Source organism: Eublepharis macularius, chromosome 2, assembly GCF_028583425.1.
Source record: "Eublepharis macularius isolate TG4126 chromosome 2, MPM_Emac_v1.0, whole genome shotgun sequence".
Classification (NCBI taxonomy): domain Eukaryota; kingdom Metazoa; phylum Chordata; class Lepidosauria; order Squamata; family Eublepharidae; genus Eublepharis; species Eublepharis macularius.
In genome coordinates, this window is record NC_072791.1 from 184,795,449 (window position 1) to 184,814,972 (window position 19,524).

The 19,524-nt window shown below is 39.1% G+C and overlaps 1 protein-coding gene across 5 annotated transcripts; it reads right to left on the reverse strand.

Annotated features, from left to right (window-relative positions):
• Positions 1 to 603: 603 nt before the first annotated feature.
• MMADHC (metabolism of cobalamin associated D) lies at positions 604 to 17,074 on the reverse strand. Of its 5 annotated transcripts, none has more exons than XM_054972247.1 (8): positions 17,018 to 17,074; positions 13,809 to 13,854; positions 8,652 to 8,796; positions 8,105 to 8,325; positions 5,557 to 5,659; positions 5,024 to 5,154; positions 1,937 to 2,023; positions 604 to 1,259 (listed from the first exon to the last, which is right to left on the reverse strand). In XM_054972247.1, exons 2-8 carry the CDS (start codon positions 13,821 to 13,823, stop codon positions 1,065 to 1,067), a joined length of 897 nt encoding a protein of 298 aa, XP_054828222.1. In that variant the 5' UTR covers positions 13,824 to 13,854; positions 17,018 to 17,074; the 3' UTR covers positions 604 to 1,064. The 5 variants fall into 5 exon arrangements, with proteins under 5 accessions (XP_054828222.1, XP_054828221.1, XP_054828219.1 ...); XM_054972246.1 differs by lacking the exon at positions 17,018 to 17,074 and adding an exon at positions 16,800 to 16,936; XM_054972244.1 differs by lacking the exon at positions 17,018 to 17,074 and adding an exon at positions 16,759 to 16,936.
• Positions 17,075 to 19,524: the final 2,450 nt, after the last annotated feature.

A 19,524-nucleotide genomic window follows, 5' to 3' on the forward strand; every position in this document is an offset into this window, starting at 1 on the left:
TTATACTGGTGTAATCCATCGACAATTCCCTAAATTCATCTGTTATGTGCATTAATGGGTGCTGCAGTTATGCAAGTATTTCTATGGTTAAGCTTATCAGAATGTTAGAAACATATTTCAAGCCAGTGAGTTTGATCCAGTGAAGTCATCAGTAGAAGCAACTGCCTGTTATAGTTTCCACCTCCAAGCCCTGGGAAAGTTGATTCTTGGGGTTGTGGGACCTACGTGGATTTTTCCCTTCCTCACTATACTCCCTCCACATTCAGGGCACACAGATCCCACCACCCTAGGAATCAACTTTTCTGGGGTCAGAAAGAACTGCTGGGGTAATGGGAACATGACAAAAATCCATGTTTCCTGGTACCTTCCACTTACAGGTCTCTGGATCCAACCCACTAGTTCACCATACTAACTGAAAGCAAAGTTGAGCAAAGCCTTTAAAATAGGTAAAATGTAACGTGTGGAATACAGATCGTGCTTTTTAATCATCATGAAGGAGGACTCTGCTTTCAAATTTATATAGCACATGTCGACTTGAAATAAATTGTGCACTCCAAATAAATACAGAAAATAGAAACAAAACAATATGGGACCTGGCACAAATAAAGGATTAATTTTCTTTAATAACAGCCAATTGTACAACTGTGAATGTTCTTATCTCAAAACTGTTTTCCTTCGAAATTAAGAAAATCTCCCAATTAATTTGTAATCTGTATTAAAACTGGTGTATCTGCCATTTATAATATATTTTGCAATTTTATTTAAATTCCAGATTTGGTCAGGGACTGATGAAAATGACATTAGAATGTCAAAGATTTGTGTTTCAAAGTAGGATTATTCATCTCATTGATAACAGGAGAAAAATACTTTAGTATTACATATATACACCTTTCAAATAAAAAGGTGAATTACCATTATAGATTGTGTGTAGACTACACACACTGCGCAATAACTAAAATAAATAATAGTTTAAAACTTCCAAGCAGTGTAATTTAACACTTGATTTCCCCCAGCGGTGTTTATTGACCAATGCTTGAGTAACAGAACTGTCCAATGTCACGCAATTAATTTCCACTCAATTTCTTCATGATAGGGCTGTCAGGTGCAGCGTTGGTGAAAATGCTTCCTACCACCACATGTGTTCCCCAGAGATTATGACGAATAACTTTACAGCAGCCAAGGTCTTCAATGGAAAATCCTAAATAGCGATAACGTTCATCAGTTTCAAAAAGGGTGTTGTTTGTGTAAGGGCCAAAAAACTGAAAGAAAAAAAAACATGGCTCATTGTTATAAATAACATTGCTAAATGTATTAGATTTATTTGGTTTAAAATCCAAGATTCACAGTGCAGCCTTAAGGAGAGGACCATCTGTCTAAATCCACTGAAGTTAGTGGGCTTAGAAGGCTGTAACTCTACTGCACTGTATCTATTTTTAATATTCTGCTTTACTATTCCTTCATTTGAGGCCCATGCACCCATCCCCTTGATATGCAATAGGAATAACAAATCTCTAAATTCCTTGTATATTCATCCACCAAGAAAAATAAATGTTATGAGTGACTAGCCAAGCACATAGGCCAGCCTGTGATCAGCACACTGCAAAGCGTCCATGTATTACATATTACCCAGTGTCAGAGTCACACACATTTTTTCCCCTTTTCATTTTATCCTCACCTGAGCCCTGTGAATTAAGTTAGGCTAAGAGTGTGTGACTGGCATAAGGTGGAGCAAAACCCAGTCTTGTCTTCTTTTGTTTAGCTGCTCCTTAAGGGTCCAACTACCTTGACGGTTTTGCAATGTCACAGGGAAACAAAAAGCATCTTAGAAAGTAATTCAGACCAATGGTTTAAAGTGAAGGCAAAAAGTTTTGCAGTCTATTGCTGGTTGATAGTGTTCGACAGCCCTTTTTTAACATACTTTTATGGAATTACTTACTGCCAATCCTGAAGTTGGGTCAATGAAATCTGCCCAATAACCTTCAGCAGACAAAGCATAACAAATTTCCTTGGCACCATTGATAAACTAAGTAGAGAGGAAACAAAGATGTTGACTGTGAGATTCTCATATGCTGAATATACTTTTAAGCCTAGTACATATTAATTTCTTCTGCACCATATTACTGTACTCAGAAGATTAAACTTAATAACCTATTTTGGGATTCTATGTTTTAGTCAGAAAGAGATTAATATAGTTTTGTATAACTAGGAGAATGTAATTGCTTTGATTGAGCATGTGGATAAGAGCGTAATACCAGTTAACTTTTCTCTTTAGAAAGAAAAAGAATAAACAAATATAGGACTTTTGTTCACTGTTACCATTTCTGGATTGTCCATTTCAAACATTAATCTCCCAGTTCTGAGTATTTTAACAGTACAGCAGAAATTAAATACAGTTTACAATTATAATAAAAATTCTTTCCAAATTTTCTTGCTAAGTAAATTATTTTGCAAAACAGCCGCACAACAGATTATAATAACTGCTAAATATAGGATGCTATTTTACAAAGGTGCTAGAGTCTAAAGGGAGACTCTTAAGCATGGGAGAAAACTGTAGTCAGCTTGAACATTCTTTAAAATTCCAACACAGCTGCCACTGTCAAAGGAGCAAGCTGCATTTTTTAAATTTAGCAGTGGCTCACCTCTTCAATAAAAACAGTTGCCGAAGAGGTAACATCAAAGAAAGCATTTACATCTATAAATGCTTTGGACCGTGCTTAAAGAAGTTATATTTCAATAAGATGCTTGCTTAAGGGAATATAAACTTTTGGAAAAGTTGACTCTGATACTGATGGTTGAGCTTATCAGAGAAATGTGACCAGAATGCCCATTTATGCTGACCATAAGTCACTTGTACATCATATTGTACCAGTTTTAAATAAAGCCAGATTTATTTAATATATGTTATGCTGAATATACTTTTAAGCGTAGTGCATTTTCCCTGCACCAAATTACTGTAAAAGTGAACATATATTTAAGAAGCAATACAAAAGTCTCCTGTACAGATAGTGGGATTAATCGAAATCAATTCCAGTATATGGTCACATTTCTGCCTTAATGCAGCAACCCAAAGGCTCAGTTCAAATATCACACAAAACTATGATTTACTTTAATTTTGTGGTAACTAGGATTCAGCTCACAGGTGAAAACTCAGATTTTGTTCTGCCTTAACAAATGCTGGTTTTACTGCATTCCTTTGATAGCCTGGAAGGCATTGCTGGGGAACAAATCAGGATTAAGCTGGGGTGGCTGCATTCATGCATCATATACAGTTATTGTTATAAAACTATGGTAACAAAACCAATGCAGATCCTGGTTTGATAGACCCTAAGTAACCATAGTTAGTGGAGTAGCCTACGTTTATGTAATCTCACTCACCAATAATAAGTTTAATTAAACCATAGTTTTGTATGATGTCTGAACTGAACCAAAGATATGTAATTCGACCAATACTACATAAATATTATACAATTTTCATTTTCTGCTAACTGCCTCAATCTATTCTAATGTAAGCAAAATTCTTATTAAACTTCCAATCTATTAATTTACTTATTTTCACCATAAAATTGCATGGTCCTTCAACTGATTTGGAGAAAAAACCCTGACCCTATCCTTGAAGCATAGAATCCAGACATAGTTTCCTCTCAAGACCAGTGTATGAATAACCTAAACAAAGGACAAGCTTACTCAGCGTGAAACAATGTTAACAAATACTGTGTTCTAAAACGGCAAGCTCTAATTATCTGTTGATTTCAAATTTATATTAAACCACTGGTGCACCAGTAATAATTTAGACAACATTGGTGATGGGCATGGACTCTTTTGATCCTGGTTTGTTACCATCTTACAACAGTCACTCAAAGTTGATGTCAATTAAAACAGCTTGAGGCTTCAGTGCTGCAACACCAACCTTTGCCTGCAACTAACTGTCATTACTTTAGCCAAAGTCTCTCATGTTAAGTTAGTTCTCCTGAACTTATTTCTGAATGGTCACAGTGTAAACAAATAGACCATTCTGTTGTGAATATGCAGTTAGGAACCTTCAGGCCAGAAGGTTACATCTTCCATTCCAGCACCTTTACAGTAATTATATTGGAATTGACAGGAAGGTAGACAGGGAAGATGGAGGACAATTAAGATGTAATTAGACCAGATTACAACGGCCAAGACCAACAGACCGTAACTAACACAGAGACAGTGACCCACTCAAATGGAGATTTCCTCTCTATACAATGTTAATGGTAATGCTGGAATACTACACTCTTTTCTCCCAATCAGATAACCTTAAAAGGCCATATCAAGGCTGCATGAAATTGCAAAAATTTTCAAAAGGAGTTAGTGGAAATGTCTTACAGATGGCCTGCCAACAAGCTGCCGTTAGATATATTTTTTGAAAAATTCTTCATGCTGAAAGGAATCATAGCAGATCTATATAAGGTCATTTTTAAAGACGAAAGTGTTACACTTTTGGAAATAACAGAAACTGTTGTATGCAGAATACTTAACAGCAGTAACGTCTGCCAGGATATAACTACTAATACTTTTTTTTAAAAAAACAAACAAATCACTGCTATAAGAAAGGGTGACCTCTAGTGGCAATTCTGCAAACAATCACTCGGGCAAAGTGAAAGGTAAGATCTATGTTTAGCGAATTCAAACCGGATTGGGGATAAAAGAATTAATTTTGTAAGATTCAAGTAAAACAATCTACATACACTAAACCAAGCTGAAAACACCATGGAAAAAGTCATGTAGCGCCAAGAAACAAATACCCAAAGTATATTTATAGTGACTGCTTTGCCCTGCACGGTTGTGACAGTTACAAAATGCTAACCACACTAAATGTTCCCAATGCTCCCCACATATACTCTGTTCAAAAAGAGTATCTTAGTTCTGATTTGGAGCAAGATCTAAACTCCAGTCTCAGAATCAACAACACAAATATGTTTTGCCACCTATGGAGTGTGATAACTAATACGTAAACATTCACAAAATCTTGCCAGCAATCACTAACCCAATGACTTACATTTTCGACGAGAGTTTCTCGCTCACTTTCAACTTCTTCACTCCAGGCAGTCATATCATTCGCAGTTTTTTGAGTTACTGTTAATATGGTTAAGTTGTTGGAAGTCACTTCTGGAAACATTGACTCAAAATCTACAAAGAAGGAAAACAATGAAACAAAGCAAAGAGCTTCAAATACTATTATACTTCTCTCCTCTTACCTTATTTTAAGTATCAGAATGAAGACATACATTTATTCCCGACTCAACTTTCATATTGCTGGGCTAAATGTCTTGCTAATGTAGAAAGTTATTTTTTCTTAATAAAATACCAAAGGAAATTAATTCAAATACTGTTAATAAAAAGTCCCTAGTACTCTCTGTATGCAATGTCAGTTCATAAAAGCTATAAACCTATGCATGCTTACTGAAGAGTAAGTTTCAATGGGAACAATGAGGCTTACTTCTCAGTGTACTGATGCAGTGCGTCTATAGTTGTGCTGAAAGTCTATAGATAATTAGATGGTAAAAAAAAATGTAAGAACAAATTCTGTACCTTTGCGTAATAGTTCTGGGCATGTTTGTATTGCACATTCTACCTTGGCAGCTTCAAAGTACGCTTTCGCATTATTAATTTGCTTATGAGGAGCATCGGCATTCTGAAGAAATAAAAAGAGATAATTTTCAGACTCAAGCAAAATACAGTAAGAAGTATTTTAGTAGATTTTTCTACAATTTGACGGTTCACCAAAATGATGGACAGCTTCCAGGCAGCTGAAGGGCAATTCTATTCCTGATGAACTGCAGGACACTGCCTAGGAGACACCGTGATTACCCATCTGCATGAGCACAGGAAGCCATTTCAAATGTGAGGGTGGGAGGGGGGATGGAGAGAGACAACCAATTATACAATAAGGTTCACAGGCCTGCTTTCAGATACATTCAAGAGCACTGGTTGTGATTTGTTTTATATCTCATAATAACCAGTGATGTTATCAACACAGGACACATGGGCACTAGTTTTCACTCTCTCTTCCTGCTCATCTTCTCTTGCAATAGGCTGATGCAGGTGAACAGTCAGGGTCTTCTAGAAAACATTATCAAATCATGTGAAGGCCAAGTTTAGGTTAATGCCCCATTTGATTTGTCTGGATACCCCGGAAAGTTTGAATCCTCCACAAAGTGCAGAGGTTCCTCACTGGATGAATAAATGGAGGGGAAAGGGTCCTTTAAGGTCAAGTCTTAAAAGCAACTGGCTGACAACAGTTCAGAACCAGAAGCCTGGCTACAGACATGCACTCCAAATAAATAATCGCCTGGGGTTGAAGCAAGGGGGAAATGGTACATTCTCCTGTTCCCCTTAAACGGAACCCCTGAATACAATGCTTTGTGATATTAGTGCATCACACATTAGTAACCAGCCTTGGCAATATGCTGGTCTAAGTGGGTAAGACTTAAAAGAAGTGGCACAAATTCCTTTGTTTACTCTTGAAATGTATTTTGACTAAGGTGTGATGGACAGGACTGGCTCCAGCTCCATCTCTCTTGAGAGCCAGCCAATGGGAGTGCACAGAATGTCGGGCCAATAAGAATTAGTGTCCATTGGAGGGAAAGAAGGCTCTTAGGAGCTGCTGTGAGAGAAGAGTTTTGACTCTGCTGAGGAGAGGCGGCAGAGATATTGCTGGCTAATTCCAAATCTCTTTTGTTACACTGAAACATGCTCAGTTTAACTCCAGTTTATTAGTTTAAAATCCGTTCACTCCTATGTCCCATCTTGTTAATAGTGTTTTTGTTTTGCTTAACTCTGGCTGGCTTGAAATCTTGGCTGAGGGAAAAGAAATACCACACACAAAAGCTCTGGTCACATTAAATGGGCCTAGTTTAAATGGTGGCAGCGCATATATACAGGAAATAATATCCACGTTCCCTTTCCCCCAAAGCCTTGAGTTGTAGCTGGGTGAAGGGAGGTACATACAGAAAACAGGCTGTCCATCTGGTGGAGCCTCTGGAAGAGGAGAGAAGGGACCCTGTGAGGATTTGAATCAGGTCTCTCTGCCTGCTATATTGGAGGCTAGACAGGTGGCATGTGGTGGATTCCCAGCCTTTACCTGCCTGGGTGGCAAGGACTATGAAAGGTGTGTGAGGGGTCTCTGTCACCATATAAGGTCTTTTCCAAGGACTAGTTATAAAATCCTAACAGAGTTAAGGAGGACTCTGTTGGAAGGCTTAAGGTATCCAGTAAGCCTCAAGCTATTAGAAAACAGGAAGGAGACAGAATACTTAGTAACTGAAGTATGTTCTGGTAGAACTTTGCAATTTACATTGGACCCCTCCTAAGACAAGAATCAGATAATGCAATTGCCACTCTTCTGATTTTAAAGCTCTCTTGAACACTGGGAGCCAAACTATTCCAAAGGCATGACCAATTCTACTGAATAGTGGATTATTCATTGAGGTTGTTCCATGTTATTCTTGTGTTTCTGTCTCCTTGTTCATAAATCAGTGTGAATGCTGAGTTAATTTTTAACAGATAAGCTGTCTCAACTTGAAAAATGTAAAATCCTATGTACCTAATATGAAATTCCCCATAAACCATAGAAAAGATGTAATGTGCCACTTCACCAAGCACTTTCATCTTAAAAGATTTAACATTATTTACATTTTAAGAGTTCAAAAAAAGGATCAAGATGACTTCTGGACATTCCTCTCATTTGTTGGTTAAACAAAATCTTGCTGTCAGGCACTCTGGGGCTTCAGTCTAGAGCCTTGTGGCTGAAACCCAGAACTCTGCCTACTGAACCACCTAGACCTAGTTAGCTGAGATCTCAGGAACTGTTTCCAACAGAAGGAAAAGGAATGTGCAACATGGACTCTTGGCAGGGAGTATGAGGCTTGGCCTGATCAGGTATAAATATTCTAAAAGTGTAGCTTCATGTCCTTGCCTAGGGTATATTGATCAAAGATTCCTGACTCCAGAAGCATTCCAAAATCCATGTCTGGTTCTGTTCATTTACTGCACTGGCTCTAGAGCTGGAGAATGCATTTTCCAGATCTTCTATCTAGGTATGAGTACCCATGGCTGACTCTGTCATTTTTATCCTTACCTGAAACTCATTGATGTATTGAGCCATCACAAACTCATGCCTTTCAGTTGCCAAAGGCTCTACTAAAATATCAGGCAATTTTTTGTGGGCTTGAGTTGTTGTCTTCTGAGATGCTGTACCATTTAGATGACAGTCAAAGCCTATATTACCCGGTAGCTGGAATCTCTGATCCTGAGGACCAAAAGGTCCCATTACTTCATCTGGCCACACAGTTCTTGGACCTGTCGAAAGAGTTATGTTTATATGAATATCTCATTTTAAAAACTGCAATCATTATTTTCAGTAGCAAACAATAGACATTTCTGCACATACTGCTGCAAGAAAAAAGTAACAGTAAGGTTCAAGTAGAAAACCCACGGCTGTAATTCTAAGCATACTGACTGGGATGTCAGCCTCATTGAATTCAGTGGGGCTCAATTCTGAAGACATGCTTAGGATCAGGCCATAAGCTCCACAAGGTAAGTATGTATTAAAACAGGCATTTGGCCCCAGGTAGTTGATTTCAGACGTTAATGAATGTGAAATAAATTCTTGGAATTGTCCTTACATATATCAGGAGGTGCCGCAGCAACAGAAGGCTCATCTGAGCCAGATGATCCTGCTGTGGAAAAAGCCTTGGGAGTTACAACCCTTCTAACCAAAGAATAAAATCCTGGCAGGTACGTCACCAGTCTAGCTCTGTTACAAAGTACCTAAAGAGGACACAAAGAGAACTGAATGTAGCACAGGTTGCAAATTACAATGACGACTTAGTACACATAGCCTCATTCTATGAAAAGGTATCTGTTTGCTGCAATGCGTAACCTAGTTCTCTGTGTTTCTAGTTTAATTATTTTCTTTGAATGGGGCTAAAAATTAACATTTCCGTCTAAAAAAATTTTGTGCATTGGAATTTTGCACATGATTTTCCATATGGAGAAGTGTCCAAATAACATTTGTCATATAGAGAAAAAGCAAAACGCATTAAAAGAGCAAGTAGATGTGTATCAATTCTTTCTACTGGCAAAGTTTGTTAAGCAAAGTTAGTTCTACTAGTTTATCTCGAGACATCACATCTACCGCTGCAAAGCTGACAATTCAGTTAGGGATAGCTGGCTGCAATACTCGGCCACTGAGCTAGTGGCAGAAAATTCAGCCCCAGCCTCATGCAACTAAGCTATCCTCATGCCTTAACTTAAAAATCTTATGACAACAAAACCAGAAAGGAAGTCTTAACCCAGACGAACCGAGCATAAAATGGCTTCAATTTTTCTTCCTGAATTGGAAAGCAGCCTGAATCAGTAGTGGCTCAGACGTGTGGTACCATCTCCTTGTGGCTTTATTCTGAAGCCTAATGACAACAAATGCCAGCACAATAAGTAATGTACTACAAAATGTTTTGGCCGACACCCTTCAAGTGTTTATTTTACAGTCCCAGACCCCCGGGTTTACACAAGCTTTCGATTCTCTTCAAAACAATTACAAAATTGTTTTAAGCTCACAATTTAACCACCTTCACTTTTAGGTTTGTTCAGTGCAGCACTCATTTGTCAATGCAGTTGTAGCAAATGTGTATATTATTTAAAAGACACATATGGCGAGAACATTTTATTGCTGTAAGAATGATATATATGCAAACTGCCTTGTAGAAGAATAAAAACTCTAGGTTGCCAGAGAGATAATGAGAAGGCACTGGTTTCAAAGAAGGAATTTTTTTTTTTAAAAAAGATTACCTTTAAAGTAATTCACCTTGGGAACCCTATTTGGTTATAAAGGTACATAGAAATGATTTAAATAAAAATTTAAAGAATGAAAAGTTATCAAGTTTCAAGAATCTGATTTTGGGAAAAAAAAAAACTTTTACGCTTGTCATAAAATTTTCTTCCCTAAAACAAATATGATTTAAAAACTTCATTTAATAATGTCTGTTCATAATATATCTATGTCTACTTCTATCTCTGTATCAAGAAGCCACTACTGTACACTAGATAGCAGACGACACTGATGTGTTTTATTCAGCAACTATTAGGAAACTAATAAGATAGTTATTATCTTATTATTCAACTGAATGCAACATGCTGTGGTGCGAATTTAATAAAAATGGTTCGTTACATGCAGTCAACATGAAGTGTAATCTGAAACAACAATAAATATGCTTATTTTAAAAATAAGTAACATGTACATGAACTACTGTTTTCCTGAACACTGAGAGCCCAACTAGATGATACATTTTCTTTAAAAAAGTTGAACCTTTCTTTCCCTGAAGACTTGCTGCAGCTGTTTAAAAGTATATGAAAGCCTTACTTAATCACAGCTGCTCACATTGCATTAGAGTTTGACAAGAAGTTGGATCAGCAGTAGGAGTGGGGAAGGGGAGAAATCACAACCAGAAAAGGGCACCTGAAGTCTGCAGCAAATGTGGGACCTCCATGCATGGGGACCGTAATCGTACAAGGGGAGGACTCACTCATTCTCCCCCCCCCCGCACTATTTCCTCTTTCCCTTTCCTGTAAGTCCCTGTAGCATCTCCTCCCCTTTTCCTGTACCATTTTCTTCTTACCACCCACCCAACCTTTTTCTGTCCCCCTTACCCATCTTAAGCTTTTCCCAGGAAGACTGGTTGAGTGGTGTGGTACCAGCCGCTGGGCCAGGCTGGGCCCAGTTGTGCTGTGCCAACTGGCTGGGCCCAGTTGCAGAATGTGGTACTTGCAAGGACTTGCAGAGGGCACCTCACTTACCCCTGTATTCTCATTCCCACTATTTGCTCTACTCCCTCCTGGCAACTCCCATACCCTCACCCTTCCCTGATTGCTTCTCTCCTTCCAACCCAGCAACAGATCTACCTTTTATCTCACCCCATATACAGATACATTTATTATTCACTTCATTTATACCCCATCTTTCTCCACAAGGGGGGCCCAAAGCAGCTTACATCATTCACCTGTCCCCCATTTTTCTCACAATAACCTTGTGAGGTAGATTAGATTGTGTAACTGATCCAAGGTTATTCAATGAATTTCCACTACACAGTGAGAATCTGAACTCTGGTTTCTCACATCCTAATCTGAAACTCTAATTAGGACACCACACTGGCTTTCACGGGATGGCTGCAGTCAAACAGCAGAAAGCGGCTGAGCCTGGGTGACTCCTGCAAGTTGTATGACAGCAAGTCATCTAATGGCTGCTGCCAGGCATGGCCCCAATGAGTCCTCCTTTGAAGGCCAAAATAGCCCTGAAAAGTACCTTGTCCTCTCTGCCCTGTCTTTTATTGACAGAAACTAAGCTTGAAGGCTGGCAATATGGTTAGCAACAGCTACTGATAGCATTCGTTTCTTAAAACTACAGGCACTGCATTATCACTTTGGACTAGTGTAATACCCAAATATCACCGTGTTAAGCTGAATTTCAAAATATTTATATTACCTCAACATATAATTTATACAATTACATTAGTACACAATTTCTCAGCCAAATAATACAACTTTCCACAGACAAATACAGAGGCAGTTGGAGTCTCTAACTGGTGTCTGTTTTTCTTCCAGTTCCTTGATGAGAACTTCCAACTCCCCGGTGACAAACAGGCCACCAGTAAGTGCTCATTTTCATGTGCTTCCTAAGGTTGCTTATCTTATGAGAATATATTTTTGAACCAAAGCCTTTGAATATTGTTTCCTGACAGCAATTTGCTCTTCATAGGAATATTTCTCAAAAAAATAAAGGCAACTATCTGTTTCCTTCTGCACTGGCCAAAGCTTCTTATCATTTTGGACACCTGAACATACACACCCCTCCATTTTTTTTTTTTTTTTTTTAAGAAAAAACAGATTTTTCTGCAAATTTGGGCTTTTCTCAGGTTTGTAGAAAGATCTGTCTTTTTGTTTTTGACTCCAGTCTCCAGATTTAAGTATCTACAGGCTGGGCCATGTTGAGAATTAGATATATTGATGATTAGACTGTCAGTGCAATCCTAAGCAGAATTACTCCAGTCTAAGCCTATTGATTTCAATGGGCTTAGACTGGTGTAACTCTCCTTAGGATTGCACGGTGTATGTCACTAACAGTACAATCCTAAACAGAATTATATCTTAGTAAACGCACTGATTTCAATGTAATTAGAAGAGTACAACTCTGCTAAGGATTACATTGTGCGTCAAAAACATAGTTATACAGTCATTCAATAGGTTTTATATGTGACAATTCACACAGTTGAAAAATGTTAAATTCCAATATACTATTACATCCAAATCTAACTTTTAAAGAAAAACCGTATGACATGCAGTATAAATTATTTAGTTTTGATTATTACTACTATTATTTAATGTTTATATTGATATCAGAGAAGAGTTTTAGGGATAGATGGCTAAAAAGACAAATGGGTTCTAGATATAATGAACCCTGAATTCTCCGTAGAAGCTAAAATGACGAAACTGAGGCTATCATAATTTGGTCACACCACGAGAAAACAAGACTCACTGGAAAAGAGAATAATGCCAGGAAAGGTGGAAAGCAGCAGGATAAGAGGAAGACCCAAAATGAGATGGCTTAAGCCAATCAATAAATAAACAGCCTCCAGTTTGTAAGACCTGATCAAGGCTGTTAATGGTAATGTTTAGGAGGCTGTTAATTTATAGCAACTTGATGGCACATAATAAACATTAATTATGTACTTTGGGCTGGATCCTACCATTTTCCTGCCACCACAAGAAGGAGGTGGTGATTGTATCCAGCACCATCCCATAATGCAGCCACGCGTGTCAGGTGGCAGGTTACCCACGAGGCTCTCCTGGCACCCAGAGTTGTCTTTTAAGAAGTTCCATGGGTCTCCTGCAGGAAGGTGAGGAAAGATCTGCCTCTGCGAGCAGAACGCTTATAGAATCCAACCCTTTACGTCTCATTACATTTGTTGGGTATTGCAACCAACAACCAGCAAGTGAGAAAAAATGCTTTTAAAAAAATAACAGAATCAGTGCACACTAGATGCTATCCATGACACAGCTACAAATTCCACTAAAAACAATGGCTTAGAAACTATTTAGGATTGTAGACTGAAAGCCTGATCCAATGCATATGTTATCTCCGCTGACAAAAGTAACTTTTGAGTAAACGTATATAATATCAGGTCGTAAATGGCAATCCTACAGTCACTAACTTAGCCATGTCCCCCCAGCTCAATGGGACTTGCTTCTCAATAAGCACACATAGGATGTGCAAGACTGCTGCTGTTATAATGTACATCTTCTGCAATGTCCTCTTTCAGCCTTAAAAGGATTATACATACAGATAAGCACTACGAAGCAGGAATATTTTAGATATTTATAGAACTCTGCAAACATCTGTTTATTATTTTGTTTTAGTGAACAACCATCTTCAGACATCCCTCAAAAGTGAAGCGAATCATTTTATGCTATACTTTATATATAATAAAGCAAAAGTCTATTGGCATCTTAGAGACTAACAAAATTTATTCCAAAATAAGCTTTTGGGAATCATACCTCCTTCTATTCATGGATTCAGTTCACCTGAGAAGTCCATTGTGGCTCATGAAGCATTAAGTACTCCCGTTTGGTCATTTCCATTTCTGTGTTCTCAAATTTTTCACAAAAAGTACTGAAGGAGGTAACTTTCATATACGATATAAATTACTCAAGCCACAGGACAAAAGTAGAAATTCAAATGCTAATTTAAAGTCAGTTTTTCAAGATAATACAATGGCTATATTACTTACACTGGCCATTTCCATGGGCCTCTTTGTTCCAAGGACAATTCTCACTCTGAAACAGAGACAATCATACCAATGTGACTTGTTATATAACACTTCTGTTTCTTTTGTAAATTGCTATGGGTTCAAGGTATGCTGAAGTGTCACATGTTAGTGTGCATCAAAACATGCCCAACTCTTCTCTGCCTGAAGCAATTACTTGAATCTGTTTGACAAAAACCAGAACAATGATTTCCACTTTACTACAATTTTTATATTGACTATGACACACATGAAGAGAAATGATGAAAGGTGATCCAAAAAGGTGCCTACACTACTCAGTGCCTACACTGAGCCTAACCTTAACCCTGATCTTATAAATGATTATATGCATACAGCTTCATTATATTTTTCTCCCTAAAACTCACACGAATCAGTCTGCATTTAGTTAAACAAGTTCCTAATCTGTGGTTATGGAAAAAGCTTATAAAACTCCAACACAAATAAATGAGAACAAGAAAACCACTTTTCTTTAATAATGTGCTTATTAAAGACCTATACTTGGCTTTCCAGGCTATATAGAATCAGAGTTGGAAAGGGTCTTACAGACCATCTAGTCCAATCCCCGGCCCAATGCAGGAACAGCCTAAAGCATTAATGATTTACCTTGGCTAAATTGATACCTTTTGGAATTTTAAATTCTATTTAAATTTGTAACACTAGAGTCAAATAGGAACTTGTGGCTCTGAGATTCTAATATGGTCCATTTTCAAAATGTTTTCTAGAAACTTCTCTTTCACCTTTTCCTATAATACTGGCATATTTAAAATTTTCAGGATTCACCAGTTTTCAGAAAATCTTAGAAGTTGTCAGAGATTTGACAACCCCTATGATGATGAAAATGATTAGTAGAAAAGGGGAATATAGGGATAGCTTAGACAGGAAAAATGGGAAAGCTATACAGAATGAAAGCAGTAAGTGCCCTTTATCTCATTTCCCATTTTCTTCAAATTTTCTATTCTATCTAGCAACCTACTCTTTGTTTCCCTTTTCTTCAACTTTTAATAAGACCCCTGTTTCATTTTTAAAAGGCAACATTAAGGTAAACAAATATTTATTTATTTTCTTCATTGTAGCATGAGACTCAAGGCAGATTACAAGATATAAAAACAACTAGATCAGACAGCATAAGACATCCAGTAGAACTAGGATTACAGAATTGGAAAACAATGCAAACAAACAAAAAACCTGTCAAAGGCATGATATAAAATAATATGGAAAGAGGGTAAGATCACATAATAGCAGTTATGGTTTTTCCATAAGTATCCTTAGCTAGGAGTGAGGTGGAGAATTCTTACCTGCATTAGGATTTCAAAAGACAATCACTCTCCAAAGTTAACTAAAACCTGGTGCAAAGTCCTAGTTTGACTGGAAGCTGCTGCAGAGAGTGCACTCATACTTTTTATGGTACCATGATGCAACCAGTGGTATATATGGGAATCCCCATATCATCACAGTTACAGGTGCTCTGTACTCTAAGAGCCTTCTTAAACCTGCAATCCTATGCACACTTCGGTGGGAAATCCCACTGCACAAAATGTAATGTATTTCTCAGCAAGTATGCATCATAGGTAAGGCTGCCAATTCTGGGTTGTGAAATTCCTAGATATGCAGATGGAGCCTGGTGAGAGCATGGTTTGGGGAAGTGAAGGACCTCAGCAGTGTAGGGTCACCCTCTAAAGCTGCCATTTTCTTTAGGGGAACTGATCCCTATGGCCTTGATATCAGTTTTAATTCCCAGAGATCTCCAGGCCCCACTTGGAGTTTGGCAACCCAAGGGATAGGCTGCATAAGGTAACTTGGGTACACTGTTTCAGAGCTATGAAAGCCAATTTAAAGTTTAATATTACATCATACAACTAAAGCCCTCAGTTCCTGAGACCAAAGAAGACAAGTTTTGAAACTTGAACAAAGGATTTCTGAAATAAAACTAGATCTAGGAGTTAGCCGTGTTAGTCTGCAGTAGCAAAATAGCAAAGAGTCCAGTAGCACCTTTAAGACTAACCAACTTTATTGTAGCATAAGCTTTCGAGAGCCACATCTCTCTTCGTCAGATGCATGTCAGAGGCATGATGCATCTGATGAAGAGAGCTGTAGTTCTCAAAAGCTTATGCTACAATAAAGTTGGTTAGTCTTAAAGGTGCTACCAGACTCTTTGCTATTTTGACATAAAACTGAGGCAGTGAGCTGGGGGAAGGGGCAATGATGCTGATATTCTTTGGTAAAGAATGAACTCAAATTCTGAGAGCCAGTGTGGTTTGTAAATTAGGAGGGATACCTGGATGCAAATCCTCACCATCCTATGAATCTGACAGCATGATCTCACACCAGACTCTCAGAGCTTAGCTTACCTCACTCAGCTGTTTTGAAAATGAAATGTGATTAAAGCTCCTGTATACCACCTGAACCTTCTTGATGCAGCAAAAATGTCAATAAATCTCAGAGGGGTAACTATCTTAGACAACTTCACCCAAAATAACAAGACTTGTAATTCCAGAGAGGAATATATATTACTCTGTTGCAGCAAAAATAAACAGCAGTCTTATGCATTCTTAACCAAATTTTATCCCAGCCAAACTTTAGTGGACTAGGGCCCACTGCTCCAGATGCTATGAGTGGATCATTTTATGTAGCAGGTTTAAAAGAAATAGACATTTAAACCAGCAGGCTATAAAATGTAGAAAGTACACAAAGAAATATCATTATGTAAAAATACATTACAATATAATGACGGTTCATATCTTGTATGTCGACCCCTTGACTCTACTCTTCGTTTATTTTTTTTTCTTCCTGCGCCTCCTACATAAAAACGCCTACCTGAGAACTGCCTCTAAAGAAGTGGCCTCTCGTCCACGAAAGTTTAGACTGAAATAAAATGCGGTTTAAGTCTTTAAGCTCTCACAAAACGCCTGTTTACGTTAAAAGGGTCTTCTTGTGGCACGTTCTTTGACGACTCACAAATAACAACATCGAAGAGGCGAGTCCTAGTCTCCAGGAACGGCACAGTTCGTTCTTTCTGGCCACCCTCCCATTGTGGGCAACCGCCAAAAGCGCTTATGAGGACAAACCACAGGGCGACCAGTCTGTTATCTGTCAATTACCATCCAGGAGATGACGCCACTTTAGGGCATCACGGGAAAGGGCCGACAAGGGGCTGCTGCCGGCCAAACTCGTACCTCTGTCTCTGCTTCGGCGTTCTCTTCCTTCCTGTAAAATGGCAAATCAGGAAAACCAATCAATCCTGCCCTTCTTGGATCGGAAACCATTCCCTTGCCTCGCCCCCACACATACGAAAAGCCCAAGCCAATCAATCCTGACGGCGACGCACCACTTCTGTGACGGAATCTGACGAAGGGATCTCCCCGGAAGGCCTAACTAATCGACCTCTATCATCATCGATTGAAATAAGGTTCCGGGGAATAAGAGAAGCTCAGGTGGTGGCAATCGATCCCCGCTTCATCGATAACCCTGCCTGGTTTTTACGTCGGGGCGGCGGTGGGTTTGTTGCGCTCAAATGAGTGGAGGGAATCTTCATTCACTAAGTGCGAGGAGGGGTTTGCTGCAATAGGAGGTATGTTTTAACTTGGGCAGTCTTCTGCTGAGCTGTCTTTAGAGCGAGTGCGGTGAACTGAGACACATGGGCGTGGTCAGCCAAAGAAGTGTGAAATGTCTGGGAAGAAAGTCAAACCTGGAGCCGCACGGATCCTACAGTTTTTTGAATAGGACATCCACAAATGTAACATCAAATCACATATTACAGCCAGACTTAAAGATAAAAAACAGGAATCCAAAAATATGTGGTCCTAGATGGTGCAAAAACATAAATCCAATGCATGGATCTTTATGAATTCCTATGATTTTTACTTTGAAATAAAATTAAAACACCGTCATATTGTAGACCATTTCTTACATTATAGGGGGCACCAAAACAATCATACATCTCCTATTTCATGGTGCTGCCGTGTTGCAAAAATGTTGTTTGAAAGCATGGATCAGCTGGGTTTTTACATCAGCTCACCCAAAACTGCCCATACAGACCCATATCCTGTCCATTGCCACAGATAGCACCCAAAAAATCATGCATCCACTGGTTTGTGGCACTGCCACAGTGCTGAAACATGCTTCAAAAGGATGGATCCTCATGGATCTTTTGGATTTTTACATGAGGCCACAGAAAACTTACCATTCAGTCCCATATCATGTCCATTGCAACAGATTGCACCGAAAGAACCATACAATGGATATGATATGGGACTATGGTGAGTTTTTGGTGGCCCCATGTAAAAATCTGAAGGATCCGTGAAGATCTGTGTTTTTGAAGCACGTTTTTGTGCTGTGGTGGTGCCACGAAGTGGTGGATGCATGAGTTTTGGGTGCAATCTGTGTCAATGGTCATGATATGGAACGGTATGGTGAGTTTTGGGTGATCTCATGTAAAAATCCAGAGGATCCATGAGGATCCTTGCTTTTGAAGCACGTTTCTGCACCATGGCAGTGCCATGGAGTGGTAGGTGCATGATTGTTTTGGTGCTATCTGTAGAGTAGGACATGATATATGACAACCTTTTCATTTTGTTTCAATATAAAAATCCTATGAATTCATGAGGATCTGTTTAAAATCACCTGGATCTGACTTTTATCTGGGATGTACTAAAAGAAATGACAGGATTACCCATTGGAAATAATGGGAGAGGCTTGAAGGCCCATTGGAAATAATGAGAACCAGGAATGCCCACTTACTTGCATGGGCTCCATTGAACCACATTACAGCAAAAAAAGAGCTGCAAAGAAAATGTGGAATGGATTTTGAAGGAAGGTCTCTGGGCCCAGATAGACTATTCATGAACTGAAATGACTGGTCCCTGAGTGGAATGACAGCCCTGGGTGTAGCAGAAGGGCTCTGGAATTGGAATGACAGACCCCTGTGTGGAATTATGGCCCCTGGGTGTGACAGAATTGCTCTGGGACTGGAATGACAGGCCCTTGAGTGGAATGATGGACCCTGGGTGTGAAAAAATGGGATCTAGGACAGGAATGACAGCCCATGGGTCTGACAGAAGTGCTATGGGACTGGAATGACAGTCTTCTTCATGGAATAACAGGCCCTGGGTATATTAGAAGGGCTCTGGGATGGGAATGACAGGCCCCTGAGTGGAATGACGGACCCTGGGTGTGACAGAAGGGCTCTGGGACGGGAATGACATGACCCAGAGTGGAATAACACCCCTGGATCTAGCAGAAGCATTCTGTGACTAAAATGTCATGCTCCCGAGTGGAATGACAGCCTCTGGGTGTAGCAGAAGCCTTCTGGGACGGGAATGAAACCCCCTGGGTGTAGAAGAAAGGCTCTGTTGCCTGAATTCCAGCCCCCTGAGTGAAACGACAGCCCCTAGGAGCAGAAAGTCATTTGCAACAAGAGTCTCAAACAATAGACAAGAAAAAATACTTTACATTTTAGTTGATATTTTGGGACGATGTGTAGGTATCACCAAATCAGTTCCATCTGTATATTTATCCTTCCTGTCGACTCTTCAGTTTACTTTTACTTTCTTGAGGTTAATATCAGCCACTTCCTCTATTTTTAAGCATAAATCCTCCCCTTGTGCCCCTTCATGTTCCCCTCTCCCATTCAGCAGCCTTCCAAGCTTCCATGTTTCCCTAATGTGTCACACCCTGCCTAAGT